At 41.0% G+C, this 27,872-nt stretch overlaps 1 protein-coding gene across 3 annotated transcripts in view; it reads right to left on the reverse strand.

Moving 5' to 3' along the window:
* Nucleotides 1–27,565, reverse strand: part of ANKRD28 (ankyrin repeat domain 28) — a 124,510-nt gene extending 96,945 nt beyond the window's left edge. The window contains exon 1 of one of the 3 annotated variants that reach the window (XM_075083159.1): nucleotides 27,447–27,565. In XM_075083159.1, the coding sequence (XP_074939260.1) occupies nucleotides 27,447–27,473 (27 nt within the window). In that variant the 5' untranslated portion in view covers nucleotides 27,474–27,565. Of the gene's footprint in view, nucleotides 1–9,753; nucleotides 10,270–27,446 lie in introns of those variants that run through there. The other 2 variants (XM_075083161.1, XM_075083160.1) reach the window with 2 other exon arrangements.
* Between the last annotated feature and the right edge of the window lie 307 nt (nucleotides 27,566–27,872).

The raw sequence follows: 27,872 nt of genomic DNA on the forward strand, positions 1-27,872 counted from the left end.
AGAGGAAATGGCCTCAAGCTGCGCCAGGGGAAGTTTAGGTTGGACATTAGAAAAAACTGCTTCACCAAAAGGGTTGTCAAACATTGGAACAGGCTGCCCAGGTGGAATCTCCATCCCTGAAGGTATTTAAAAGAAGGGTAGACATGGTGCTTGAGGATATGGTTTAGTGGTGGACTTGGCAGTGATAGGTTAGCAGTTGGACTGGATGATCTTAAAGGTCTTTTCCAACCTTAACGATTCTATGATTCTATAGAGTCAGGAATGCCCACAAGCAACACTCACCAACCAAAGCCACTGTTAAGCTCTGCGATTAAAGGGTGTTGCTGAACACCTCATGAGAGAGATGTTTCCCAACACCCCCGAGCTGGAGTGCCCCCAGCAGCTTAATCCAGGCCCTGTCTGTAGTATTTCACCAGAAGCGCCCCTGCTGCAGGGCTGCCCAAAGTCCAAACAGGGCTAGATCAGCTCTGGATGGGCTGTGAAAAACAAATCCAATTTTATTAACAGACCTGCCCAACATGGAGCTCTGAGATGCCTTTTTTTTTTGTTAAGTCTCATGGTTAGGGGGTGGAAATGCAAAGAGAAAGATGGATTAGATTACAAGCAAGAAAGGTCTTAATGAACCAAGGTTCATGCTCCACACCCTTAAAGCAAAAACTTCCAGCAACTGAAACTGCTACTCATGACAATCTCCCTCCCTTCCTCATCCAGTAAGAGAGTTGTTGACTGGGGACAGAGTACTAAAACTACTCCTCTTACACCCAGCAACAGTTCCTCTGCTTAGAGAAATCTACCACACTATCATAAACTTTTAGAATGCAAAGTTCTACCAAAATTGTGTTATACCATTGTTACTGCTCCCAGAACCAGGTGCTTTCAAACAGAAATAATATAAGCACTGAATCTTTTTATTATTGGTAATATGTATTACTGCTGTTGGTTTATATGTCACAGTCTGCACTATGGAGGTACGAAGAGCAGGGTAAGACCATGCTGAGTGCAAACAGACTCCAGCTTTCTAACCTGGTGGTAGCAACACAGAAATAACAATGCAGGTGCTGCTTCTTGCAGAGTAGAGGTCTCCTTCAATACAGAAGTAGTACAATAAAAAAAGCAGAACTGATGAAGAACATGCAGTCTGTTCATTAAAACCAGCTTCTTCAGCTTTCATTAAGTAGTAATTGTTAGAGTCTGAAGTAATGTACACTAGCTTTTCAGGTAAATTTACTTTTGAAGTCAAGCAAAAATGCCAATGCTTTTCCAGAAATCTACAGTCTACATATAACCTGTTCCTCCTCAATAAAACAGATGTTACACTTCCTCTAAGCTCTTATGGCTTTTTTCACTAGGTCAGGATTATATATCCTTCCCTCCGGTAAGGGCTTCAGCTTACTAAGGGAATCAACAAAAACTAGCGTAACAGCTTAGAAGTGTTTGGCACCCCTCAACAGCAAGAAGCTGGTTCTTCAGCTGAGACCTATACTAAAAAAATTTCCAGCAAACCTATGCAAGCTGGTAAGGAATGTGAATTTATACTAAAGTAGTTAGGCAAGCAAACATTAACGTAGACTTTTGTCAACACAGACTACTTTGTTCAGAGAATCAGTAGATATCATACTAGCAATACTAGCACAGAACAATCTCCCCCAGGGGAGGGCTTGCCGCTAATAGTCTGTTTGTAATTTCTGAACTACTTTTAAGTGCAAACAAACAGTCTTGATCTATTTTTCCCATGCTAGAAGGAAAAAAGGAAGTAGCTGAACTAGAGCCTAAACTGGAAGGCAACATCCCACTCAAAAGTCACTGCCATGGTTAAACAGGAAAACAGACCCCAAATAAAGAAGAAAATAAAAATCTGTCCTTTCAATGAAACAGTTATGTTCAGTCTTGAAACTAGGATATATAAAACAGAGTTAGGAATTTGAAGAAAAAAAAAAAGAAGCCACAGTGTATGCAACTTCAGGTACAAAGCTAAACCACACAGAAGGCACTAAGTAGTAACAGAAGTCTACCTGTGTACTATAGAATTCTACCACCAATCATTTGCTGTATCAACTCAGGGCCTAAACCAATTTTCCCCTTGGCCTTACACAATCCAGAAACTATCAGAATAAATATACCCAACAAAAAAGTGCCACTAAACCAGATCTCATACAATTTGCTTATTTTCATGCTATGAAATTACAAGCATCACTTCCTGACAAGTTTTTCATTTTTTTGTTTATCCATTTTTTTATACAAGCCAAAATATTTACTTAGTAACTACACTAACTAAGTAACTAAGAGAATTCCTAAACACAAACAAGACTGAAATACTGCATACAACACACTAGCTCAAGTTATTGAGTGTACTGGTTTTGGCTGGGATAGAGTTAATTTTTTTCATACCAGCTAGTATGGTGCTATGTTTTGGATTTGTGATGAAAACAGTGTTGATTACACAGGAATGTTTTAGCTGTTGCTGAAGAGTGTTTGCATAGCATCAAGACCTTTTCTGCTTCTCACACTGCCCCAACCAGTGAGTAGGCTGGTAGTACAAAAGAAGTCGGAGGGAACAGAGCCAGGACAGCTGACCCACTAACCAAAGGGATGTCCCAGACTGTATGACATCATGCTCAGTGATAAAAGCTGGGGGAAGGAGAAGGAAGGGGGGGAATATTTGGAGTGGTGGTTTGTCACGCTCAGTGAAGCCCTGCTCTCCTGGAGATGGCTGAACACCTGCCTGCTCCTTTGCTTGCATGCGCAGCTTTTGCTTTACCTATTAAGCTATCTTTACCTCAACCCGTGAGTTTTCTTATTTTTACCCTTCCAATTCTCTCCCTCACCCTGCTGGGGGTGGGGAGTGAGCAAGCAGGCCTTGCCTGCCAGGGTTAAACCAAGCTAGAAAATGGCAGAACTAAGGTAACATGCACCATGACACATTTACCTTAAACGGAATAAAGACACTGCTTAATTACACATCCCTACTACTCCCTTGTTTTATGTTAGGGACATAAAATAAGTCTTTTTCAATTAAGAAGTCTATCCATGACTCCAGCTGTTGAAGACCTCTGAACAGTTTGGATATTTCCTTTTAGACCAGTGGGCCATATGAGCCATGCTAGATTTTATTAAATTTACTTATGTGTTATTTCAATAAACAACAAGCAACTGAAGAACAAGGAAATACGAAACAAACACCACACAGCATTTAATGAAATTATACAGAAATTTCTTACCATGAAAAATGTCATGTGACTAAGTGCAGTAGCATTTACACAGCATGAGAAAGATTAACAACAGAGTTAAAATGGCCACAGGCAAAATTAACTCCTAATTTACATGGAAAAAAATTTCACAAGTTAAAGCCCCTTTCGCTAGGATACTTAAAGTAGCTTTGCTAATCTGTGCGGATGCATCTTGACTGGCAGTCTCCTACAATTCAGAGCTTTAATATTCCCAAATAATGTTGTAACTGAAGTCTTACTTTATGTTCTTGGAAACAAAGTATAATTTCACTGCTTAGCAATTTTTATAGAGCTCAAGCATACCAGGTGATAAATAGGGGCAACACATCATCTTTTCTGTAATTTCTGCACACACACCTCCATCATTCCTGACCACATGCAGTGCTCAGCAGAAGGTAAAGTAGACAGCACATCTTGGCTGTGGGAGCTGCACAGATGTGAGGTCACCCTCAGCATCCCGTGGCGACCTCCACTCCACAGGCAACACTCTCCCCTTACGCACATCAATATCCTTCACCTTACCAATCCATTTTTACTTAGGCTAGCACACACAAGTAGAGACCCTAAAGCAGATAGTACTGGGACATATTCAACAGCAACACTGACTGAAAAAGATGGAGATCCAGTACTTCTCTGTTAACTCACCTAAACAGATTTGCATGGAGACATGTACTTGTTGAACGGCTGACCAGAAACTGTATGTGCCAGCTGCTCAGCCTGCTTGTAGCTACAAGGTCATACTTCCAGCTGCTCAGATTCATTTGCAGCACCCCAGGGTTCAGGCTTACTTCAAACACCTTTTCTCTCTGGTGCTGAAAACAGTTTCTGGGCTTAAGATACATATTTGCAGAGAAGATGCAGAAGAAATTTTCTGTCTACTGCTAAGGTGAGTAATTATTTAAGACTCCTTCTTCTTTGAATGAATACAATGTAACTTTGAGTATTGTTAAGATTATTAGTTTAATATACTGTTTTTGTAATATTGCTCAAAAGATACCCTGAAGTGTCCAACAGAATTCAAACTTTATTTCTATAATACATTGCATATTTTCAAATCTGACAAATATTGTTTCCTGATCTGAGTATTTTTATACTTGATCTTTACGTTTGGATTTGTGCTTATATAATATTGTTTTGAACTGAAGAGAAAACTCCTCATTTCACCCTAGAACTTCCTCAAATTATTATTTCCAATAACTGACAGAAATCTAGAATCTCTAAACTGAACAGCAGAATGATGAAAAAAGCAGCTTTGTTTTGATGATTCTTCTATCCTAGAAATTTCTGTCAGACTGTTCTGGGTTTTGGCTGGGATAATTTTCTTCATAGTAGCTGGTATGGTGCTATGTTTTGGATTTGTGCTGAAAATGGTGTTGATAACACAGGGATGTTTTAATTACTGCTGAGCAGCACTTACACAGAGTCAAGGTCTTTTCTGCCTCTCACCCCACCCCACCAGGGAGTGGCTGGGGGTGCACAAGGAATGAGAGGCTGGAGAGTAGCTCTGCAGAGAAGGACCTGGGGGTTCTGGTCAACAGCAAGTTGAACATGACCCAACAGTGTGCCCTGGCAGCCAAGAGGGCCAACCATGTCCTGGGGTGCATCAAGCACTGTATTGCAGCTGGTTGAGGGAGGCGATTGTCCCGCTCTGCTCTGCACTGGTGCAGCCTCACCTCGAGTGCTGTGTACAGTTTTGGGCACTACAATATATTAAGGATACAACTGCTAGAGAGTGTCTAGAGGAGGACCACAATGTTGGTGAAGGGTTTAGAGGAGATGTATGTGGAGCAGCTGAAGTCACTTGGTCTATTCAGCCTGGAGAAGAAGAGCCTGAGGGGAGACCTCATCACAGTCTACAGCTTCCTCACAAGGGGAGGAAGAGGGGCAGATGCTGATCTCTTCTCTCCAGTGACCAGTGATAGAACCCGAGGGAATGGCAGGAAGATGTGCCAGGGGAGGTTTAGGTTGGATATTAGGAAAGGGTTCTTCATCCAGAGGGTGGTTGGAGCACTGGAACAGGCTCCACAGGGAGGCAGTCACAGCACCAAGCTTGAGAATATTCAAGAAGCATTTGGACAATGCCCTCAGAGACATGGTGTGAGTTTTGGGGTTGTCCTGTGCAGGGACAAGAGTTGGACTTGATGATCCTTGTGGGTTCCTTCCAACTCAGGACATTCTATGATTCTAAGGAGTTGGGAGGGGACACAGCTGGGACAGCTGACCCCAACTGACCAAAGGGATATTCCATACCATACGACATCGTGCTCAGCAAATAAAGCTGGGTGAAGAAACAGGAAGGGGGGTGATGTTCAGAGTAATGGTGTTTGTCTTCCTAAGTAACCATTATGCGTGATGGAGCCCCGCTCTCCTGGAGATGGCTGAACACCTGCCTGCCCATGGGAAAGAGTTAATTCCTTGTTTTGCTTTGTTTGCGCACGTGGCTTTTGTTTTACCTGTTAAACTGTCTTTATCTCAACTCAGTAAGCTTTCTCACTTTTGCCCTTCTGATTCTCTTCCCCATCCCACCAGGGGGGAGGGAGGGAGTGGCTGTGTGGTGCTCTTAGTTGTTGGCTGGGGTTAAACCATGACACTGTCCAAGCAGGCACGTTACTCAATAATTTGGAATATTATATGCGAATGGAGAAAAAGTGCAAAGTAATATTCTAACTTTTTCAGTTTGAAAGAAAGAAGAGCATGATTGGTGGAAATCACAAAAAAAAGCAGCAATATCAAGTTTTGTCACTTGGTGGCAGCACACCAAAGAAAACCAACACACTTGAGCAAAAGCTCAATTATTATCAGCACATATTCCTTTACATCTCTCATACAAGTGCCAGAATTCCTGGAAGGCTCTAGTTACTTCACAGATTTAAGACCGGCACCTAAATTTTTAAGACTAATGACTTCACATTCGAGTAGACATTAAAGACTCAAGATTAGAAGAGCTCTCCTTCAGTCTTTCTGACTGATATTTACAGGTTCACCTACCTCCACCAAAAATGGCCAAATGCATGCTGAATAGGATTCCCGAGCAGGTGCAAGCATTGGCAAGCAAACAGAAGCAATACTGGAAAGCCTGACATCCCAACAGTGCTAACTGTTCACTCAAACAGAACTAAACCAGGGACTCTGATTCAGAGGCACCATCAATTTGGATTTTACCTTCTCCCCATGCTCTCAGAAAAGGCTTACCAACATACCAGAAAACTCATTACAGTAACTTAAACTTCTACCAGCATCTCTTCCACCACCTGAAACTGTTGCCAGTATTACACATGAAAGGCAGCACCACGTGCAGTAAATATCTAACAGTGCTACTACAGTCAATGACAATGAGCCAGGACTGACATTCTTCACCCCTTTAAATAATCATCGTTAAGCAAAGGTTAAATACCTGATTAAATAATTCAACAAACACATCCAAGAAATCTTTGAAATTACTACTGCTGAAGCGGGAAGGAGATGTAAGGAGAACACAAAAAGGTTTCCTTCCCTTAATATTGTAGCAAAGGCTCATTTACCACCTGAGTCACACAGAACTCAGTCCACAACCTTTTCTCTCAAACTGATCTTCTACACAAGCGTGTACAAAGACATACAAACTATCATGTTTTATTTCTGTAACCACATGACAAACAGCTTTATTCTGCACTATTTGTACTCTACCAACTTACCTATGGTTAATAAAAAAGTTACCATATGCTATCACATCATTAACACACAAGTTGCAATGACAGTTCTTTTAGATTTATTTTCTATGTATAAAATCTTGAAAAGATACTAATCAAGATTTAGAACACAGTCATAATTTCTTAATTATCCCACACAAAAGCAACTAGTAAAGTCTTTATAGCACTATTTTGTTTGTATCATACACATAAGTTGATATTATTCAAATACTTGACCTCTGGAACAAAGAATTTAAGTTGCAGAGAGCAAGCTATTCTTATTCAAGCTTTAGGGAGATTGAGTCATCACTTTAAGCCAACCATTAGGAAATACACTCCACATGAATCACAGAAAAGTAACTGTGATATTTAAAAGTATAAAATAAATTCAAGTAGAGAAGATAAGCTTTCCCTCCTCTTCCCCTACACCTGACCAAAAAGCATATTGTTGTTGTCTAGTATTTATGCAGACTGGTATGGCCCTTCGATTTCATCAGCTTTATTAAAACTACACTTTCACTGGGACACACATACGCACATGAAATGACTTGGCCTAATCCAGCGTAACAGCAAAAAGATAAAATGGAGACCAAGAGGGAGAGATGAAAGCAAACATGGAAAGCAAGAGAAGCACAGCAGTTCGCCATCAGAGGGAGTACAAGCCTTAACCAAAAGTGTTCAGCCTCCAGGTGAGAGCGGACATGCAGCTCTGGGGCAATTATAAACACCTACAGAGGTTTAAGAGAGGGCTGGTCCTCCAAATTTTTGTTCATAAACAGCATATATGGGAAACAGCTGAAAGAAAACAAACTTGTTCAAAAACAGAGCTATGATACAATTTTTGTATTTAGACAGACATGGCCATGGGACAATGAACAAAAACTTTCACGTTCTGCCCATATAGATTAGTAATATTAAAGATTAGAAAAAAGTTGCTCCAAATCATTTTTTTTATTTTAGTAAACTTACTGCCTTCAAAAGGCAAAAAGAATACTGTATTGCAACACGGACCTTGATTTTGGGTCTGACTGAAGTGAAAAGGGACAAGCTGAACAAATAAGGCACTTGACTATACACCAGCCTGTACTTTATCCCATGCTCTCACTCCCCCCTTTGCTGCTCTTCAGTGCCAAGTGTGACTTCAAAACACTGCATGCTCCTCAGCATTACCTGTGAAGGCAGATCCTCAGCTGAGGGGTGGATAAAAGAGGGGAGAATGATCCCATTGAAACCAGAAAATAACACCCTCCCCTGCCAACAAAACACAAGTTCGTAAGTCTCCTTTTCTATTACTCCTGCTAAAGAGAGAAGCCATTTTCCAGCACATTCATGACCTACTGGATAAGGTCTAGTCAGCACTGAAGCTCTATTAGGCATAGCCTATTTGAGAAGGGAAATTATTTGCCGATTTACTCGTGTCCCAAGTTGCAGAATACAGTTTCCTATTACGCTAGGAAAAAATAGTTATCTGTTTTTCAGAGGTACTGAAGAAGTAGCAGAATAGGGTTACAGTACCTCAGGGTATCTTCTAGATCCAACTGGTAGAGCAATTTTCTTAGGTAATATTCATTTTTCCTATTTAAAAGTGGCCTCTGCAAAATCATAGAAGTCCCACCCCTGCATGTCCAATTTTAAAAGGAAGGTCAATTAAAATGTGATTGAATTATAGCAAAATAATTCTAGTTGGGGTAGGGGGAGGTAAACACTATCTTTTTTCACAGGAATCAAACGCTGGAGGCACATACTTGGTGTTAAGTACCTCGCCTGCTTAGGACAAGTGTAAATGAGTCATACCATCTGTACTCTCATTCAAAGGATAGTCTGGCAAGATAGCAGGGAGAACACAAAGCAATATGATGCTCTGCTCTTAATGTTACGGAATCAGCTGAGGAGTAGAGGAAGACTTATCAGTTAAAATAAGAACTACCTACAGTAACAGACACTGAATGCGTTATTCTCTGAACTTAGAATTCTACAAATAATTATACCCAGTAATCTATAGTACTACAGAGATACCCACAGACTCAGGTATAAAGACGCTGCAGAAGCTGACTAATGCTGTATTTCATATGAATATATTTATCTCTCAGAATAATGCAAGAGATGATCAAAGTAGAAAGTAAACAGATTGGGGCAAGGAGTCATTCCAGAACATCAATAATTCAGAGAGAAACTATTTAAGATAACCATTTGTTACAAAGACAAAACAAAATTCACTGACAAAGAAAAAAACCCAACCAACAGAATCAACGCTTGCAAGCAGCCTTCTAAACTAAGTCGAGCAAAAGCGGTAACCACATCGGAAGAAACACCAAGGACATCTCAAAGATGCAATGTGAGACTAATCCCAGCAAAAGGGGCAGAAGTCTTACCAAAAAAAAGAAAAAAAAAAGAAAAAAAAAAGACTCGCAGCAGTATCTGAGCAAAGACAGGCAAAGCCATCGCCAGTGCCTGCAGCCACGTGCCACAGAAGGTTGCTATTCCTAACACTGCTCTGTGGGTGGTGGACCCGAATTCATGGAAGTCATAACCAAGGTGTGAAGGCTTATCATGAAACAAATTACTAATACTGGAAAAATGTGCAAGGTTTGGGTTTCTTTTTCTTTTTAAAAGTCCTGGAAACTTAAAGTACATGGAAGGCTGAACTTACCAGGATTGTGTTTGTTGTAAAAAAGCGATATAATTTAAAATACAGAAGCTTTAATTTGGATCTCAGAATACGTAAATCAACATATTTGGCGCATAACGCTCCATCTTTTACATCAGATAAGAGTTTGTAGCAGTAAATGATGCTAACAATGATTCCAGCATAGCACATAGCTTATTTATGATAGTTACATTTAAACAAGAGTACTTACAGGAAGGACACCAAGTTCTCCCAAAGATATTCCTGGGTATCTCGGGGGCTGGAAGAGGGAAAGCAGACCTCCATCTGCTTATCAAATGCTTGTGATAGTTTCTTCATATTTATACCAAGATTTGAGGAGTGTTAAGTGTACAACTAATTCCTCTCTTGCTTTCTCCTTCTAGCTTTCAATCCTTCATATAAAAGATGAGCAAATTGTTCACTATCTTAAAAAAAAAAGAAATCTGATCCACTTATGTTGGTTTATTTACTTGATCGTCTAACTTTTTTGTTGTTTAAAATCAGGCATGTTATTTCAGAGCATTCTGAAGGTTATATTAATAGCATTTGCAATTCCCAGCAGGCTTAGCAGCAGCAGGTATTCACAAGGATATCTGCCCCCAGTAATCACAGTTCACAAGTAGGTATATTAACATAAAACTAGTATCATTAATCTATATGTCCAGCTGTGAGCTGAGTTGATTTGGGGGGAGGAGAGGATGTGAGGGGGTAGGAGGATGGCCATACTGTTTCCTTAGTGACTACCTATTTACCAAAGACTACCACTCAGAGAAGCTTCACAGGCAAATGAAGCAGTAACTCAAGCTGTTTCATTATGAATCAGCAGAATTGTCAGAGATCGTAGCAAAAGCATTACACCATTTTTAAATAAAAGTAGATTCAAAAAAGATTTAAGAGCACTCCTGCTGTTCAATCCTACTTAATGATTTGCTATTCAGAAAAAAAGCTTTGAGCTTGAACTGTTCTCTAGCATAAAGCAAGAGGTGAACTAATGAATCCACAAGCCTGGAGAATTGTGGATCTATGAAGCATCCCAAATGACATAGTGAAAACACATGTTGATGCTCTGATGTTCACACCATTATTAAAAGTGAGAAATTATCAAGGCAGAAGAGAAGGAAAATCCTCTAGAGATTCCAGAAACCTTTACCTACATGTTACTGCAGTGTGTGCACATGCATCTCTTCAAACAATAACTGCATATACAAAAAGCCATATCAACTTTAAAATTTCTTATGATATACCTGGGATTGACAGAGTTTAAAAAAAACACATCACCAAACAAAAACAAACTACTGCAGCTCAGACATAGTTTTTACAGTGCTCAATTTAGCTTTTACAGTTCTTTTTGTTAAGTACTTCAGAAAGAATTTCAATTTAAAACTTTGAAGAAAGCAAAGCAAGCAGAAGATGAATTCTGATCTGACATTAAGAGGACAGACAAAAAGGTAGACAATAGCATTACTCCTTAAGCTCAGGAACAGATCTTTAAATACTATTTTGCACATCTTTTAGCAAGGCAATTATCTGGATAAAAATAAGGCAGCGTGCTATGAGTCACAGCAGTTCATATACAAATCAACCCATCAAGAAAGTTCATAACCAAGACAGATCTTTTTAAGAGCATACAGCTACTTTTCAAAAACACTGTACTTTAGTAAGACCAGAAAAAAGTAACGCTTTCCAATCTGAACAGATGCTTGTCACATTCAAAGAAGAAGTTACAATTCAAGAAGTGATGTTCATACACATTAAACACCAAAGAAGAAAACACAGGTTCAGAGCTATTTAAGTCCACTTTTCTCCATAGTAGGCTACCTCTCAAAGGTTACAGCTTGGCATCACAGAAACCTTAGTACTTGAAAGACAAAAGAACTGAAGACTTAAAACCTCTCAGATTATTATGAGGAAACAACAGTTAAAAATGCATATTGGGTAGAGGGAGGAAAGAATCACATACTTTAGGTATCTGCCAAGGAGCAATGATTAGACTTGATCAATAGTATTTATAGGATAGCAGAGTGACAGCTGCTGAAGGAATCTTGTACCAACACATCACCTTCAAGAATCTGCTTTTTAATTCATGGGATTTAATCATCACAATTTAATCTCCATGTGTTTGTTTTTAACATTTCCAGTCAACCTAATGTAGGGGTGGGAAAGACAGGAAGAAAGTCTATAATGCTCCTAGAAAATACCGTGAACCTGCACATCCGTCAGAAAGAATAATGACACATAAACCCTATTTCAAACAAAATATGCATTTGCAAAAGGAAATTAAGTGATAAGCATAAAAAGAATGCCTACTGGAAACATTCAGCTCATGCACTAACAGGAACAAATCATCATAGGTAAAATCCTCCTTGGAGTTGTTTTCCCCCCTCTGAAAGGAAAGCAATTCATTTTAAAAGAATACTTTTAGAGTAATTTTTTAAAGGAAAAATGGAAGTGCATCCAAATGACCTCACTGGATCTTTAACGAGAAAGGGTTTAACACATATGGAGTAACAGTGCATGTGGTCGTTTCTCTACTACCAGGGCCAGTAACACAAGCAGTAGTTGTCATCTTAATCCTTTTTACTATGTCTGCAAAAGGCTGTTTTAAAAAGAGGCAAAAACCCCATAGCAAAATACATGGAATAAGCAGCTCTTTGAACAGACTTAAGAGCCTGCAATTTCATACAAAAATTTCCAGCATTGCAAATGTACATGCTTTTTTGTTTTATCAGCCTTGAGGCTATTGTTAGAGGACAAAAACATGGCTTTAAGGTGGGACACAAGAAGAGTCAGAATCAACTATTTACCTTGGAACAAAGATGTTAACTGTTTCCATACAAGCTTTTGACGCAGCTCAATGATCTATGGCTTTTATTTTCCCAAAATGCAAGCTCTAGAAGAGATCTGGCTGGCAGACTCAGAGGCACGTTTTCAGCATACAGATCTAGCAGCACCTCACCTTACAAGAGGCCCAAATCAGTCAATCACAGGTCAGATACCCAAGCAGACACATTATTTGCATTTCCAGTTCAGTGTGGTTCCATGGGAAATGCAGAAGATACTTTCACACCTTACAGGACTTTCTTCCTCCAGGGAAGACAGCAGTTGCTTGGACAGGATGCACAGCCCAACAGCCAAACATCTCCTTTACCTGCACCCTGCCAACTGCTTAAAGCTTAAGCCATGACTGTCACTTGCATATGAACACAAGAGGAAAATAGGCTTTGCTACACACTGTGAAGAAGTGCTGTAGCTGATCACACTACATCAACACAGCCTGCAAAGGAAGGGAAGTCAGGTGCCTCTGGCTCCCAGAAGCTGGTCATCTTCTCTAGCTGGTCAGAGGACTGCCGTGCATAAGAGCACAACTTATATTGACCACATCCTGCTGAACTTACAAGGAAAAAAGGATTTTTACATGGCAGACTAGGGAGTAAAAAAATGTTTAAAAAAGGGGGTGTGGAAAAGAAATGTTAACTGTTACAGCTAAGAGCACCTGCATGGTAGATTAAGACATTCCCGGGAAAATTAATCCCAACTAAGTAATGCCATCAGTCTAAAGCAGATCACTTAAACCAAGACCATGCTCATTTATAGTTAAGAGGCCTTACTAAACAGAATTAACTTCTGAAGCACATTCGGTTACTTTCAAGTACCTAGATGCAGTGCTCTTTAAAAGTAAGTAAAATGAGTCAGATTTTTCCTTCACAGACAGGAACCCAAGGAGAATTGTGCCACATGAAAATTTAATGTTTTTCACTTCTTCAGGGGTGAGGAAGATAGAGGTCGGATGGGAAAAGGTTGCGAGATGACCTTCCAAATATAGAACCAAAAAGTAATGTGCACTAAACAGGGTGTGACCGAAAACAACCGAAATCGGAGACAAAAGAACCGCTCTAACCCTATCAAATGAATATTCCAGTGAACATACCACATCTCTCCACAGAAGCAATGCAGCACTGGAGCAATTTCTCTGCCCTCAGTCCTAGACTGCTCAAATCCCACCACAGGGAGGAGACAAGCAAGCCACCACTAAATGCTTGTGAAGAATATACACCACCTCACCAGGTACACCCCTCTTCAGAACAGGCAGCTGATTGCTTTACTAACACTTTTTCAACTAATTCCTACCAATGTTTAGATGAAGGGCAGACCCAAGTCAAATCAAAGTGAATTATTTTGGTTTCTGTTTTTGCTTTTTGGATGCATCTAAGTAGCATGCGATAATCTTTATGATGCATTAAATAAATGTGAAGTAATACTTCTGCTACACTTTTTAATTCATTATTTTATCAGGGCATTTAATAAAAACAGAAGAAGATGATTTAAGTTGTTTTAATTATATGTGCCGCTAATTAAAAAGCTTCCAGAAGTGTCTCGAGTTAAGCAGTCATTGTATGAAGGAAATATTATGGACAGTTCGTGAGCTGAATCAATCACATGGGGTTGGTCACAAAGTCTCCCAGAATTTTAGGGTTAGTACAATTCTGTTAGACTTCACTTCATAAGACAAGTTTTTATTTTCCCCACCTTCTTCTGGTTTTCAACACTGAACAAACAGCGTAAAGAGTAACTGTAAAGAAAACATCATTTGTTCCAGAAGGGGCTACTGTTGTCTAATGCTGCTTTCAAACCGTGAACTTTCACAAACTCGTTCCAAGTGCTTAGCTCATAACTTCCGTCCATGAAGCAGTCAGAATTCAATCCTCTGGCAACAAATATATACTACTGATTATATTTTTTGAATGCAAATAAATGCTATACTTGGATTTTAACAAGTTATATTAATTGTTTCCCTAATGTAATTTTTAAATTAAAAATTCCCGTCCCATTCTCTACATACTCAAGCTGAACATTCCCCCAAAGTTCCCACACTCCACGCCAATAAACCACACTGAAAATAGATTAACCTTTTGTCTAGTCTTATCACTGAGAACCTTTGTACAACATAATACAAAAAGCACAACAAAAAGTGCTCAGTATCTCTTATAAAATAGGGAACATTAAGTACAGAATAGCAAAAAAATTACCATAAATGTAATTTAATTTACAAAGTTGAATGTGATTTTTAAACCCTAATAGTCACATAATACAGTTCTCAAAACTTTGCATACTTTTAATAACTTTCATTTATTTTGGTATAGCAAATAAGATTTGCTATTTTCTCATATTCTTTCCTCTTACAAAGAAAATCTAGAATAAGATACTTAGGTAAGCTTTCTCAAATATCAAGCTACTTTTCTTATTAACACTTTGCAAAATACTTATTTATTGTCAGTGTGTTTTTCCGCCCCATCCATCCCAGTATTCATTTGTTTATGTTTTACACTTTTGTGTCACCCATGTGTGTTTTGACACCTACTAGGAGCAGCCCTGATACTATCCTCCAGTCACCTGTTCCAGAGCCCACAGCACAGACAGCTGACCCACTCATGAAGCAGCCCCTGAATGACTGCCTCAGACTTTTAGGCAAATATTAAAAAAAAGTAAAATTTAAAATGGTTCTGATGAACATTTTCAAGAACAAGCATGAAACAGAAGCTGAAATCTGACTTTTACTTAGTCTTCACTGCTTGCTTCTAAAATAAAAAAAAAATAGAAATAAGGCCTAAGGGCCCTGACTTAAATCTTCCAGAATATTTGCTTTTTAGCCCAAAATACTTCTATCAAAGATCTCATAACAAACATACAGGTGATAGGTAGACAACTATTTATGTGGAGACTGTTCAGTGCAATTTTATTATACCCTTATTTTCCAAGATAATTATTCCCAGTGCATTCTTACAGGCAAAAGACATGCCCAACTTTTTTTTTTAACCATGCTTTGTAGTTAACGGCGATTCAAAATGCTATCTCTTCTAGCTGCTGATAAAAATATTTGCACAACCAATGCATTTATGTTGTGGTATCCATACTAGGTGATATGTGGGATGTAAAAAAAAGTTTATTTCATTATAAAGTCTATTTTCTATCTTAACTTCTTATAGAGCTGAGATGAAAAATTTTCTTCCATTACAGAAAACTTAATTTTAGACTGACATGCTTCATTAATTACTATTTGTAGAGAAGTGGCCAATTACTATTTTAGTTCATTTCAACTTAGTCATTTTTCTACGAGCGTGTTTTCTTATTAGAAATTTCCCTACCCCAAGCATGTATCTCTGTGCAGGGAGATAGAGGGATCACTAGTCACAACAGGCATACCTCCAAGCAGTCACTGGATGGTGTCCAAGAATGAGAGCTGCACACACAGAAGCGTACAAGGGAGTTAAGAAGTTGAAGGGCTTTCGGTCCATACAGGTTTCTATGAGGGAAAAGGCTGCAGCAAGTTCAGACTACTTTTGGCCTACAGTTTTCAGGTAACTGGACTACCTGAACACGATCTTATACTTTCACTGTAACCTCCTGAGAAGAGATGCAAGGCAAGAGAAAGTCTTTTTAATGTCGTTTTCAGAGCTCCAGTTGTAAAACCGTGAGTAGCAGTGCACGTGATCAGCCTAAGGGAGAGAAGCCTAGGAAATGCTGCAAAAAAACTGGCACACAGTTGTCATATGGGAGATGGGAAAAAGCTGAGGGTCCTGAAAGGCAGCGCATGTAGTAAGCAAGTATGTTACAGAAGTACTTTTCTTGTTTCAGTGTTTTCATAGTCAGTGTAAGTCAACACGACATGTTATAAATAGAAGCAGACATCCTTAAGACCCTAGGTTCTCTCACAACTAAAGAGGAATTCATGACCACACTCAAACCCAAAAACAGTCGGGACCCAGAGAAGAAAATTAAACATGCTGCTGAATTTCAAAACACATTCTAGGAAGTTTCAGGCCAACCACTTTGAAGTTACTTTCCCAGAGACAGAGGTCCAAGGCAGACCACACTTAAGTTCCTCCACTCACCTCCCAGCCCCCAAACCAAAGGACACTCACAGAAGATGCCTCTTCTGTGATTACAGGACTTCTGTCACAAAAGGAAAACATTAGAATACGTTTGTCTGAGGCAAAACACTCCTTTCCAGTTCCTACTTAGGAAAACTTTCAAGGAACTTCACAGTCATAAACTAACTTAAATAATTTGTCTCTCCCCACCCCTTTCACCACTTTCCAGAAGAAAAGAATAAGCAACTGCTTAAGCTCAGCTGCAACTAAATATCAAACCATGACCTTAGGCAGATTAGAAGCCAGTGAGCTTCAATCATTATTGTTAGAAACTTTGTAAATGAAAAAAAAAAAAACCAAGAAGCAGCACATCACTAAAATCCATTCTAAGATTATGAAACTTCTACCTTTTCACAAAAATTTACCCACTCCACATGACTTTAAAGATCAAGGGTCATTCAGGCAAGGTACTCCATTTCTCCCACACACAGAGTCCTACCCTGCACCAGAAATAAAATAGCACTCAGTAGTTCTTGTACCTATATTTCCTTCTCCTGTCTGTCAGCTGAAAACATAGGCCTTCACTGCGGTACATAATTTCCAAATCACATTAATTAGCCCAGTTTTGGCTGTTTATAAACCTCTAAAAAGAAGAGCAGAATAACAAGAATAACATACCCTAATGTTTCTGCCGGTTCTGAACCTTGCTCATTACAGGTCATTTTCATTGTTTCTTATCTGGTGAAAAAACTAGACAGTGTAAATACACACCAAAGCAGTTGCCACCTCACTTCTGCAGCCACACCATACACTATGCAAAGTAAGATCCTGGCATTCTGAACAGGAAATCTGTGACAATACATTGCTTCACAGCCATGCTACACACAACAGTAGGTCATGAAATCTTGACATCAGATTACATCATTCCAACAATTCCTCCTCTTTTCTTCAATTATTCATCCTACTTTTACAAATCACTTTTCCCAAAAATAAGCTGTGCCAGGCAGCATAAGAGAAGGAATAGTGGGCACTGTAGTCATGATATATTAAAAAAAGGGGGGGGAATTTTGTGAACATGTCTACAACACATGTATTTCAGAAGAGGCAATATGGGCCCCCACAGTGTAGAAGGCTGAACCCAGCAAGCATTTCTGAGATCTTTTTCTGCAGGCACATTCGTTCTGTCTTTGGGTTTGGTTAACTATGGCTGACTGCTGCCACAAGACTGAGCTTCAGGCCTGGAAGATTTATTTCTGCTTGTGGTCGTTCAGGAGGCAAAGAGCCAATTTTCTAAAGAACTTACTCTAAAACGACAGTTCCAAAACAACTTTGCAACACCTCCAACCACGGCATGGAGGAGAGCACTGCTAATACCGGTAGGGCAAGCTTCCAGGAAAGGGGAACAGAACTTCTCCTGACAGTCTCCACAGACACCACTGGCATCACTACTCCTCCTGTCATTCGAACAGATACTATTTCTTCGGCTTATATAAGTTTCAGTGAAGAATTTCACAGAAGGAAACATATCTCACTGCTCCCCCATGTAAGGGGTTGGATGTCGAGACAGGAAACCAGTGTGATACCCCAAGTGCTTACGGTATTTTCTACAGCTGTTGCAACAGCAAAACAGAGCCTTCCAGATGAAGCTTGGGTTGAAATGTAAAGATGTAATCAACAGCTTTTTAGCTGTCACGCTAATTTTTCTGCAAAATTCTTCTACTACTTGCAGGCACAGAGTCACGAACCATGATACTCCTTTGATGCTAGTAGTTATTCTTCAATTATGTATCAGGTAAGTTTAATACTTTAATGATTACTAAAGCAGTTTTAACACATATGTAGAGCACTGCAGGAATTTTATCAACCTTCAGGTGAGGAAAACTCACAACAAACCTGTTCAAATGCAAACTATGAAAAATATCACCTTTTTTTAAGCAATTATGGCTTGTTAATTGTTGGGAGTCTAAAAAAAAGCCAGTTCACAACATGCAAAGTCAAAGCCCTTTCAAAAATAAGAGATGTGACCACATGCAACTATCTTTGCCCTTCCAAGACAACAAATTTGATATACTTGATTCAAAACCATGTTTTGCACTTCTGGATGTAGAAAAACAGCAGAAAGCTCTCTTCCCTATATTATTTACAATGTTAGTTCAAGACTACAGATGCTGGGAGAGTGTCCTTCCCCTGCTGTAGGAAGGTGCAGCAGGTAGAAAAAGGAACCAATGTCTTGAAGCCATTGCAAACAGAGGTCCACAGGGTATCTGGATACCTGCTGGTTTTTTGGATGATCTTTGACCATGTAGCTCTGACATCCATCAGGAGAGCTTTGCTGATCACTGATACTGACAACCTGTGACATCCTAACCATTTTTGTCCTTCTTATTCTCACTCTAGTGCTTTACAAATCCCTTCCTCACCTTTCTTTTACTCTCATTATGAAGCCTTTCTCCTCTCTTGAGCTCCATGTTTTCTGAATTAAATTGACTATTTACATCCCCAATTGCAGTAATTATTTGTTAAACTTCTGGTAAAAAGAGTAGACAAATATCTATGGACACGACATAAAATGTTACTTATTTTTTACTTGAAAAGTTCCAATTTAATAGACTTCTCAGTCTGTGATCTAAGTAGTTGTAGATAAGAATCCTTAAATGGCTGTGTGCTTGTGGATGGAAAGAAACAGAAAATATAATATCATGGGGTAGGAGTGAAGAAATAAAGGATGAGCTGGCTGGTTACTACAGAATCAGGAATGATGCAGGACAGTAACGGCATTTGCAACATTGCAGGTGACAGAAGTGAGAAAAGAAAGTGTTCTCCTACAAGTCCTCCGTAATACTGAAAATTATCCCCCAGAATGAAAGAACACTATTAAAAAAAAGCAACAGATAGGGCAGTAAAACAAAATACCACTCCAGGAACTGAGACAGGAGCAAAGGAAATGAAAGCTATCAGGCTGTACCAATATGGGGGTCTAACTTGGCAAAGAGACTGCACAGCAACACAATATTAAGCATAAGACCGCTTTCTATCGATCCTCATGTTTTAGCAAGCCTAGCAAGAACTGACCAGAACTCTGCAGTTACAAAGGAATGGAGGCAAGGGGTAGGGAATTCCATTAATGTGCTATTTCTGAAATGTCCTTGTACCATGACTCAGGACATTTCACTAATTCAGAACAATGAGTAGCAATGTAACCAGAAAAACAACATTAGCATTTTGTTTTCCTTAATTTTAACCTACCAACAATACTTTGTGAGGGGACGCTGGTGAGAGAATGAAGTGTTAGCAGAGGTAGAGAAAAAGCAACAGACAGATCTGTAGCAGGAAAGAGACACTGAGTGCTCAGATTGAAAAGAAGAACTTTGCATAGACTCCATGCCCACTATCATAAGCAATGGGCAGAAGAAGCAGACAACCTAAAGATGGGACATAGAAGGAGAGATACCAATTATCCCTAACATTATACAAAACTGAGTCTGCAGCAATGGATTTAAATGACATTATGCATTAGTTACAGATTATGTTAGTACATAAATAACTACATAACTTCCTGAAAGTGGTTTTTTCCCCCCTCAGTTCAGCTGTCTATAACTCAAGTAGGTCCTTCAGCTGAGCTAGGTAGATCTCTCAACTTCCTCCCTGTCAGAGGTACTAGTACAGATGGAGCTATCAAAATGTAGAAGACAAACAGCAAAATTTTGAAACAAAACACTGATTTTTTTTTTTTCACAATTGCTAGATGTTCTGTAGGCTCTAAAAAGGCTCTTTTTGGCCTCAATGCTTTAATTACTGCAAGTTCATTCTCATTTCATCATGCAGACTAGAATCCTTGCTTGTTGCCCCTTCTCATCCTTCATTTTGTCTTCACTTTGCCAAAATAAAAAAAAATAATCCAGAAGTACCCAAGCTTTTTTCTCTGCACCGGATGGAAGAGAAGTGCAGAATTTCAGCACAAAGTGAGAGTGAACCTCAAGTACGATTGCATGATTGCAGAATAACCAAGACCAACTTAAGAGGAAATGCTAATCAGCTGGAATTAGGAAGGCCATTAAGTGACTATTCATTGTTTGAAAGTATGGAAACATGAAACATTTAGGATGCCTTCATAACAGTTCAGGACACAGACACGAACAGACTGACCCATGCAAACAGGCAGAGTAACATACAAACCTGAACATTCACAAAGTTCTCTTAATGTGAGTCACTTTATGATTAAGAGGCATTCATTCCTACTCTGGGGCAGGAAAGCTTCCCTCTCCACAATCCCTCTAAACTTAGTTCTGAAGTCTAACAACATAAGCTTAAGCAAAGTGGTTTGGTTTTTCTTGTTTTACCCAAACCCTCAGTTTTAGAATAAGGCAGACCTTTGCTTTACACCACTCAAATATAGTTCCAGTAAATTAGTGACAGAAGTACTTAAGTGATCAGGCTGCCCTAAACAGGTAGGCTTTAGTCATGTAAACAACAATCTACTTACATGGTATTGTTCACTCAGTTCACATACATACATTACTGGGGGGGAGGAAATCAATGAAAACCTAAGATTATATTCAATTCACAGTAAAGAGCATCTCATCATTACAGGAGAGAAGTCATGAGGTGCTTCAGCTAACAAGTACTTCCTCAGTCTACAAGGTTGCTACACACCAACTATTTTGCCCGTCTTTACAGCGCTGCCTCTCTCTGCACCCACCCAGCTGGCTACAAGTCTCACCTCCCTTTCTCTCCCAGCTACTCAGTCCCACCACGCTTGCATTAGCTCTAGGTTTTTTTCTAGCTGAAATGGGTCAGTGCTGTATAATTCATCAACACCTGAGCAATCACAACTGACTTAACACAGTTAAACCAGTATATTCCCACCACTTAGCAAGACTGCTAGAGTCATTACGAAGGAGAGAAAGAATAACATTCCCTGATATTTTGGAGCTTAATATTAAGTTTCATCCCTCACTTGCACAAAGGATAGCACCAAGACACCTTGTACTCCACCCCCAACAATAAAGGAAAACAAAACCCCAAGGATCAGCACTGTAAGCATGCTCCCAGCACTTAGCAATGGATAGCTTTTTTTTATTGATGTGAAATGTTTTGCGATTCATAATATGATACAGGTTATTTAAACACAAACATTATAAATAACTTTGAAACCGTTAGTCACTGTAACTAGGGCAACGAGTCTCCCACTCAATTTCCAGAAATAGGAATAGAGGAATAGAGGTAAGAACAAAGTAAAAAGTTGGCAGGAGCAAGAAAACAAATAATCAAATATTAGTTTGACCTCAGGAAGGCCCAGCTGACAAGAGAAAATAAAAGGTACAGCAGCTGAGAAAAACTAGCTGGTAAAAGATGAAGGGAAGGATATGGAACATATAGTACAAAAGATATTTCATTTCAGTCATCTTATTCCGCAACCCATTTCAGTGAATGGAAACAAGGACAGAAATTTGGGATTGTAACAACCCACCTCACACAGCAGATTGCTAGTTCAGAGTCTCAACAGCTACTAGTTTCCTACAAATATCATTGACTTTTTCGTGGGTGCTAAGGAAGTCACTTCTTCATACACAAGCACACATTTGCCTCATTCCCCCCAATATTTGCCTCCAAGTAATGGTCACAAATCTTCAATGCTATCTACATGAATAGACCTTTTATATCCTCACAGAAGGCCACTGAGTTAACAGGATCTGCCATAAGGACCTGACTGCAGAATCAAGGCTTGCTTTGTTTCTCCCCCACCTTTTTTTTTTTAACTTTTTTTTTTAAGAAAAGTTTATTTTTTTGACTGAGAAAAACTGGTTGTTCACCAGTCAGAGGTTCCCACGTTATCACCAGAGAATCTGATCCACCAAAAAGAACACACGGTAGAACCAGGTTCTCTCAACATATTCTAATGGACAGGCTGGTAATTACTTTATATAACAAGATAAATGGAGTTCAAGTTACTCAAAGTTTTCCCTCAATTAAAGAAACTTATCTTTTTAGTACATGTGAGTTCTTAGCCTGCGAACACAAGAATTAACAGTAAGAGTTAAGGTGTCTTGACAGGTATTACAACTTCCTAATTTTATTATCTTGTACACAGTTAAAACAGACTAGATGCACATTTTTAGAGGAATGGGTGATGGAGAAATAGAGCACAGAGTGGTTCTCAACTTCAATAAGATTCCTGAAAGTAATTTTTTTAAAGAACAGTAACTTTAAAGTAACTTCTACCAAAAATACCTAAACACATCTCATTAGTCTTATATCTGAACAGATTTTGTAGAGCAATACCATGTAATTCCATTTCCACCATATCCCTCCCTCATCGAACAGCAGCAGCTCCTTTTCATCACCACAGGAGACCATTCCTCCTCTTAGTGTAACAAGGAACTAGTTGGGACATTTATTCTTGGCATGAATTCTAAAAGAATGATGCCTAACACTGGCAGTAATGAAAATAGCAACTGTAGAGGCATTCGGAGCGTTCACTATGACACTGCAAACATTTGTTTAACTGCCAACTGAACAAGATCCATCCTAGCTAAGAGAAAGATATAAATGGGCAATAAAGAAGTCAGTGCTCTCACCGTTCAAGGACTTTCAAGATAAGTGGTCACTCTAATATCCTCATGCAGTTGGTCACACTCCGATCCTTTCCACTCACATCTGACTTCTGGGAATAAATGCATTGCCTCAAGCGCAGTTCAGTAAGATCCCATACAAATTCCTTTCCAAAGCCCATCGTTATGAGCCCTAACATTTCTTGCTATTACATATTTAAGATTGAGGGAAAACAGGAAATGCATAATTAAACTATGATGTACTGCAAGAAAAAAATAAAGCTTTACCAACTATAATGATGCTGCATCCAATAAACTTTGCCACAGACAGTTATATAGCTGCAAAATTAAAGAAAAAATTCAGTCAGTTTTGATCAGAGCTACATTAATTTCAACAAAACTATACTGAAATGTAAGATTATGCTAGCCTAAAAGACGACCTGGAGGCACATATGCAGGTAAGGCTCGTTAGGCAAACAAAATTTCACCGACTCAGTAAGAAAAACTAGGCTGTCAGTTACTCCTTAGGTGTAAGGCAGACTAACTCACAAGCCTTTGAAGCAAGAATTTACCTGTTCTGGGAAACAGTTAAAGTACCTAGAAACTATGACTGAATAGCAAAAAACCAGAAGACACTTAGCCTTTCACAGTTAGCTGTGCAGAGCTGAGAGGGCTTTTATACAGGAGACCAAGGCATACCGTTGTGGAGGCTCACAAGCAAGTTACTCCTTTTTCTTCCACCACAAAAAAAGGTCTGATAAAACACAGTGAACCTTGACCTAAACTTTGCTTTCAATGCAGTTTCTTACAGGAAGGTACCACAGTATTTCAGGAAGAAACAAAGTTTTATAGCCTCCCTCTCACTTGGCATTTTAGTAGTTAAAGCAGCTTCTTATCTAAAAGAACCTGGTGTACAAGCACTGATCTATGAAGACAGTACGAAGGCAAACTGAAGAGCAAATACCTTAATCATAAGGTACATTTACTATATTTTTCATCTCTGCCTTGAACGGCTTAACCTTCAGCAACAGAATTTGCAGATTTGCTTCCTCTGTTTTGAAACATGCCTCTCCAACATTGCACAACAAACCCAGAGCAACGAGAAAAATCTACAGCCTCTAACTTGACACTTGAATGATTGCTCTCTCTATCCCAGAGTTAAAGTTTGCTACTGAGCATTGCATTGCTCAATATAGTTCAATTTAGCTTCAATAGCAGTTTTTGCAAATATGGCTTACGGCTTTTTTTGAAACCTAATACACTTTGAAAGCAAACGTAAGTCACTTCTGAAAGTGCAACGTACACCCTGAATTATTTCAAAACTTCAAAAGATATTCCTAACTTGTAGGATTGCAAAGCCATAAAGCTCAAGCAGCTTTAACACAAATTGGTAGAGAATGCACCTGCTGGCTGCTTGTTGTACCCAAGGAAAGGCCTGCTCTTCTCAGTGCATGAAAAACCTTTATTCTGAGTTAAACATATCAAATCAGCCTCCAATGACAACCAAATATTTGAGCTTCACAAACACATTATGCATCTTAGGACCAAAGTTTTGTTTATCAATGTGCTAAGTAAATTAAATCAACCACAAGCGGAACTGGGATTTCACCCTCTGAGCTCAGCTAAGAGCCTCAGAGCAGAATTTCTCACCTCATTGTAAGTTCTTAAGTGCTGCTTTTACACTAGCTGGCAGTAACTTGAAAAACTAAACTAAACCAAGTGTAAGAAAATATAAAACTGCTTGTATGCCCCAAGTCTGCCTCCCCCCAGCATAATTCTGACATTGGAACCGTAATGCAGAGCCCTTCTACGCTATCAAAGAAAAAAAATCAACAGGTTTAGGTTGATTTTGGAAAAAAATTATATTGAGAATTACATGAAAGTTATACTTTATTTAGTGGCATTTTTGTTCCAGAAAGTTGTTAACCTGACTGTTATAGGGGAAATCAGCAAATCACTTCCCTCCTTCATACTAGCTGAACAGTACAAACAACAGAGCAGCCTTTGCATTCCCCCATGAAACACCGCCACCACTGAAGACAGACAGACTCACTGCAGGGACTACAAACGCACGTGACAGTTTACTTTATTCTAAACGAACTAATCACTATGAAGTGTACAGTTCAAGCCAACAAAAAGCACGTTTTTTGAAATACTGAAGATAAACACCTCTACTTTCACACAGTGCCACAGGTTGGTTTTTATAATGAGCAGGTGGTGCTATAATCTTAGCACAGCATCTAGTCCTGAAGGCAAGACATCTTGCAGCATACTGCGAGAGAACACTGACCTGGAGGAATCCTCTGGAATTACAAAAATGGATATATTCCATGTTAATATTACTCCTCGTGATTTTTGACATTCTTAAAGAAAGCAATTTTAACAGAATTTAGTTTGTAGTAACCAATTTACCAAGCAACTGGCAATTATCCAGAAGAAATACAGCTGCTGCTAAAAATCACTCCCTCTACAAAAGCCTCTTCAAAACCAACATTCCCCTCCTCCCTCCTCTGCCTCTTTTCCCTGCCCTTAACAACCCCTCTTAAGAGAAAGACGACTTCAATTCCCAGTGTATCAGTGCACCTTTACAGATCCATGAAGCCTCTAAAAAAATCCACCTCACACTTCTGGATTAAAACTTGCATTACCACAGAAGCTGAACGCCTCACATGCATTACTCTGTCAGACCAGAGGTCCCACATAGTCCAGTATTTCACCTCAGCATCAGTAAATAGAAGGATCCTTCCCAGAAGGAAAGTTCTGAAATACAGTACTTTCATGTTAACATAGTCATGATGAGTTTTCTGAGAGTTATTTCACAATGATTATTTGCAGAAGAGTTGTATTTCTTGAACAGAAGGGCTTATTTAATAGAAGATATGAACAAGTGTTCATTTCTGTGGAAAGCCTCCCATAGAAGAACAGTAACGAAGCCTAAAAAGAAACCAAACTCCAGGACACTAAGGTATGTCACGTTCACAATCGCTGCTCATTCATAAATGAGGCTCTAAAAAAACATGAGACTTCACTAAGTTTACACACAATCCAGCAGGACATAAAAGATCCCAGTCCCACACTGATAAACGTTTTTTAGAACAAAACCCCAAGGGGCCATGGAACCTAAGTATAAAAAGACAGAGGTATATGCGGACTGATGATGGAAGGACCAGCAGATAAGGATGAGCTGATACTGATCAGCACAATATACAGACAGAGGATACCAGTTGCCTCACCACTGCCAAGTTTCTAGGTGTTTTTTTTCGATGGAGCTTTTTTTGGGAGGAGGGAGGGGTGGTCTCCAAGCATTACAGTCAGTTATCTGTAAGAAGAGTATTGAGGAGTCCAACAGCAGGCCATATGAGTTTTTATAGAGAATTTGATTTAACGCACACAAAAACACGAGAAAATCCATTTTCTAGCAAGCATCTTCTTACAGGCAGCAAATTGGCAGAGCAGACCCTCCCACCTTTGTATCTTGATACTGCACAGGAGACAATAGGTAGGACAGGGGAGACACCAGGAAAGGACAGAGCAGCGAAGACAAGTATTTTTCATAAGCTGGGATGGAAACCGAAGAGTCTACCAAACAAAGAAGGGTGTGATGCGATGAAAGCAACAAGCCACTAAAGGCATGAAAAACCTTCTGGTTTGCGGAAAGGGGAGGGTGGGCACGGAGCCGGGGAAGGTACGCCAAGAGCAGTGAGAAGAAAGATACCGCAGCCGAACAAAAGGTTTTAAAGGCTTGGAAGGGAGAGGTGGTGCGGGAAGGGACAGAGAAGCAGGCGGCTCCCGGGCACGTCAAACTGCGAAGGGCAGCGCTGCCTCGCTCCGGCTCCGGCAGGGACAGGAGGAGGCAGCGCCCCTTCCCGGGCAGGCTGCCCCCGAGCCGCCGCCGGCCGCCCCCCGCTCGCCCCGCTCAGGGCACCGGGCAGCCCCTCGACCCAGCCTCCCCCGCGCTGCCCGGCGGCGCCCACAGACCTCTCCCTTCCCACAGCACAGGCGCAGGGCAGGGCCAGCCCGGGGAGCGCCCCCCCGGACCCCTCCTCACCGCTCCCGGGCCTCTCGCCCCGCTCCCGAGGCGGGGGAGCACGGCGGCCCTGGGGGCGGGCAGGGCGCCGTCCGTCCGTGCTTCCCTCCGCCCCGGCGGGGAGGGAAGGGAGGGCAAGAGCACAGGGCAGGCGGGCGGGGAGCCGCGGCCACCTGTTAGGCCCGGTACCTGCGCGGGGCGGCGGCCACCGAGCGGGGCTCCGAGAGCACATGGCGCCGCCCGGTGCCGCCGGGCGGCCAGCACCCAGCCCCGTGCCCGCCGGGCGGCGGCGGGCAGCAGCCATGCTGCCTCCCCCTGCCCGCCGCCTGTCACACACACACACACAAACGCACGGACGGACGGGCACACACCACGGTCGGAAGGGGGCGGGGAAGGGCGCGCAGCTGCCGCGCCCGGCGGCACCGGGAGGGGACAGAAGCCACCCCCGCGCACCCACCTGCTCGCGGAGTTTGAGGAACACCATGGCGAGGCCGCCGCACCGACCGCCCGCCGCCTGCGGCTCCGGCCACCAACGACTCGGCTCCGCTCACCGCCCCGCCCCCCCCCGCGCCACCGCCCGCGCGCCGGCCACGCCCCCCTCCTTGCCCGCCGCGGCCGCCGGCGCCACCCCGCGCCGGGGCCTCGTGCCGAGCTTGCGGGCAGCGGCGGCGGCGGCGGCGCGCCCGCCTGGGGCGGGACCTCCTCCCGCCCCTCCCCTCCGACACGCCCCTCCGGCCCCGCCTCGCCGCTCTCTTCGCGCTCCCTAGGAGCTTCCTGAATTAACAGCTCGCCGGCATCAAAGATGCCCGTCCGCGCCGCCACCAAGAACGGCGCTGATTGGCCCACAACAGGCGGGGCGGAGTAAGGGCGGCGCTGATTGGCG

The sequence above is a fragment of the Phalacrocorax aristotelis genome, chromosome 2 (genome assembly GCF_949628215.1).
Source record: "Phalacrocorax aristotelis chromosome 2, bGulAri2.1, whole genome shotgun sequence".
NCBI classification, from domain to species: domain Eukaryota; kingdom Metazoa; phylum Chordata; class Aves; order Suliformes; family Phalacrocoracidae; genus Phalacrocorax; species Phalacrocorax aristotelis.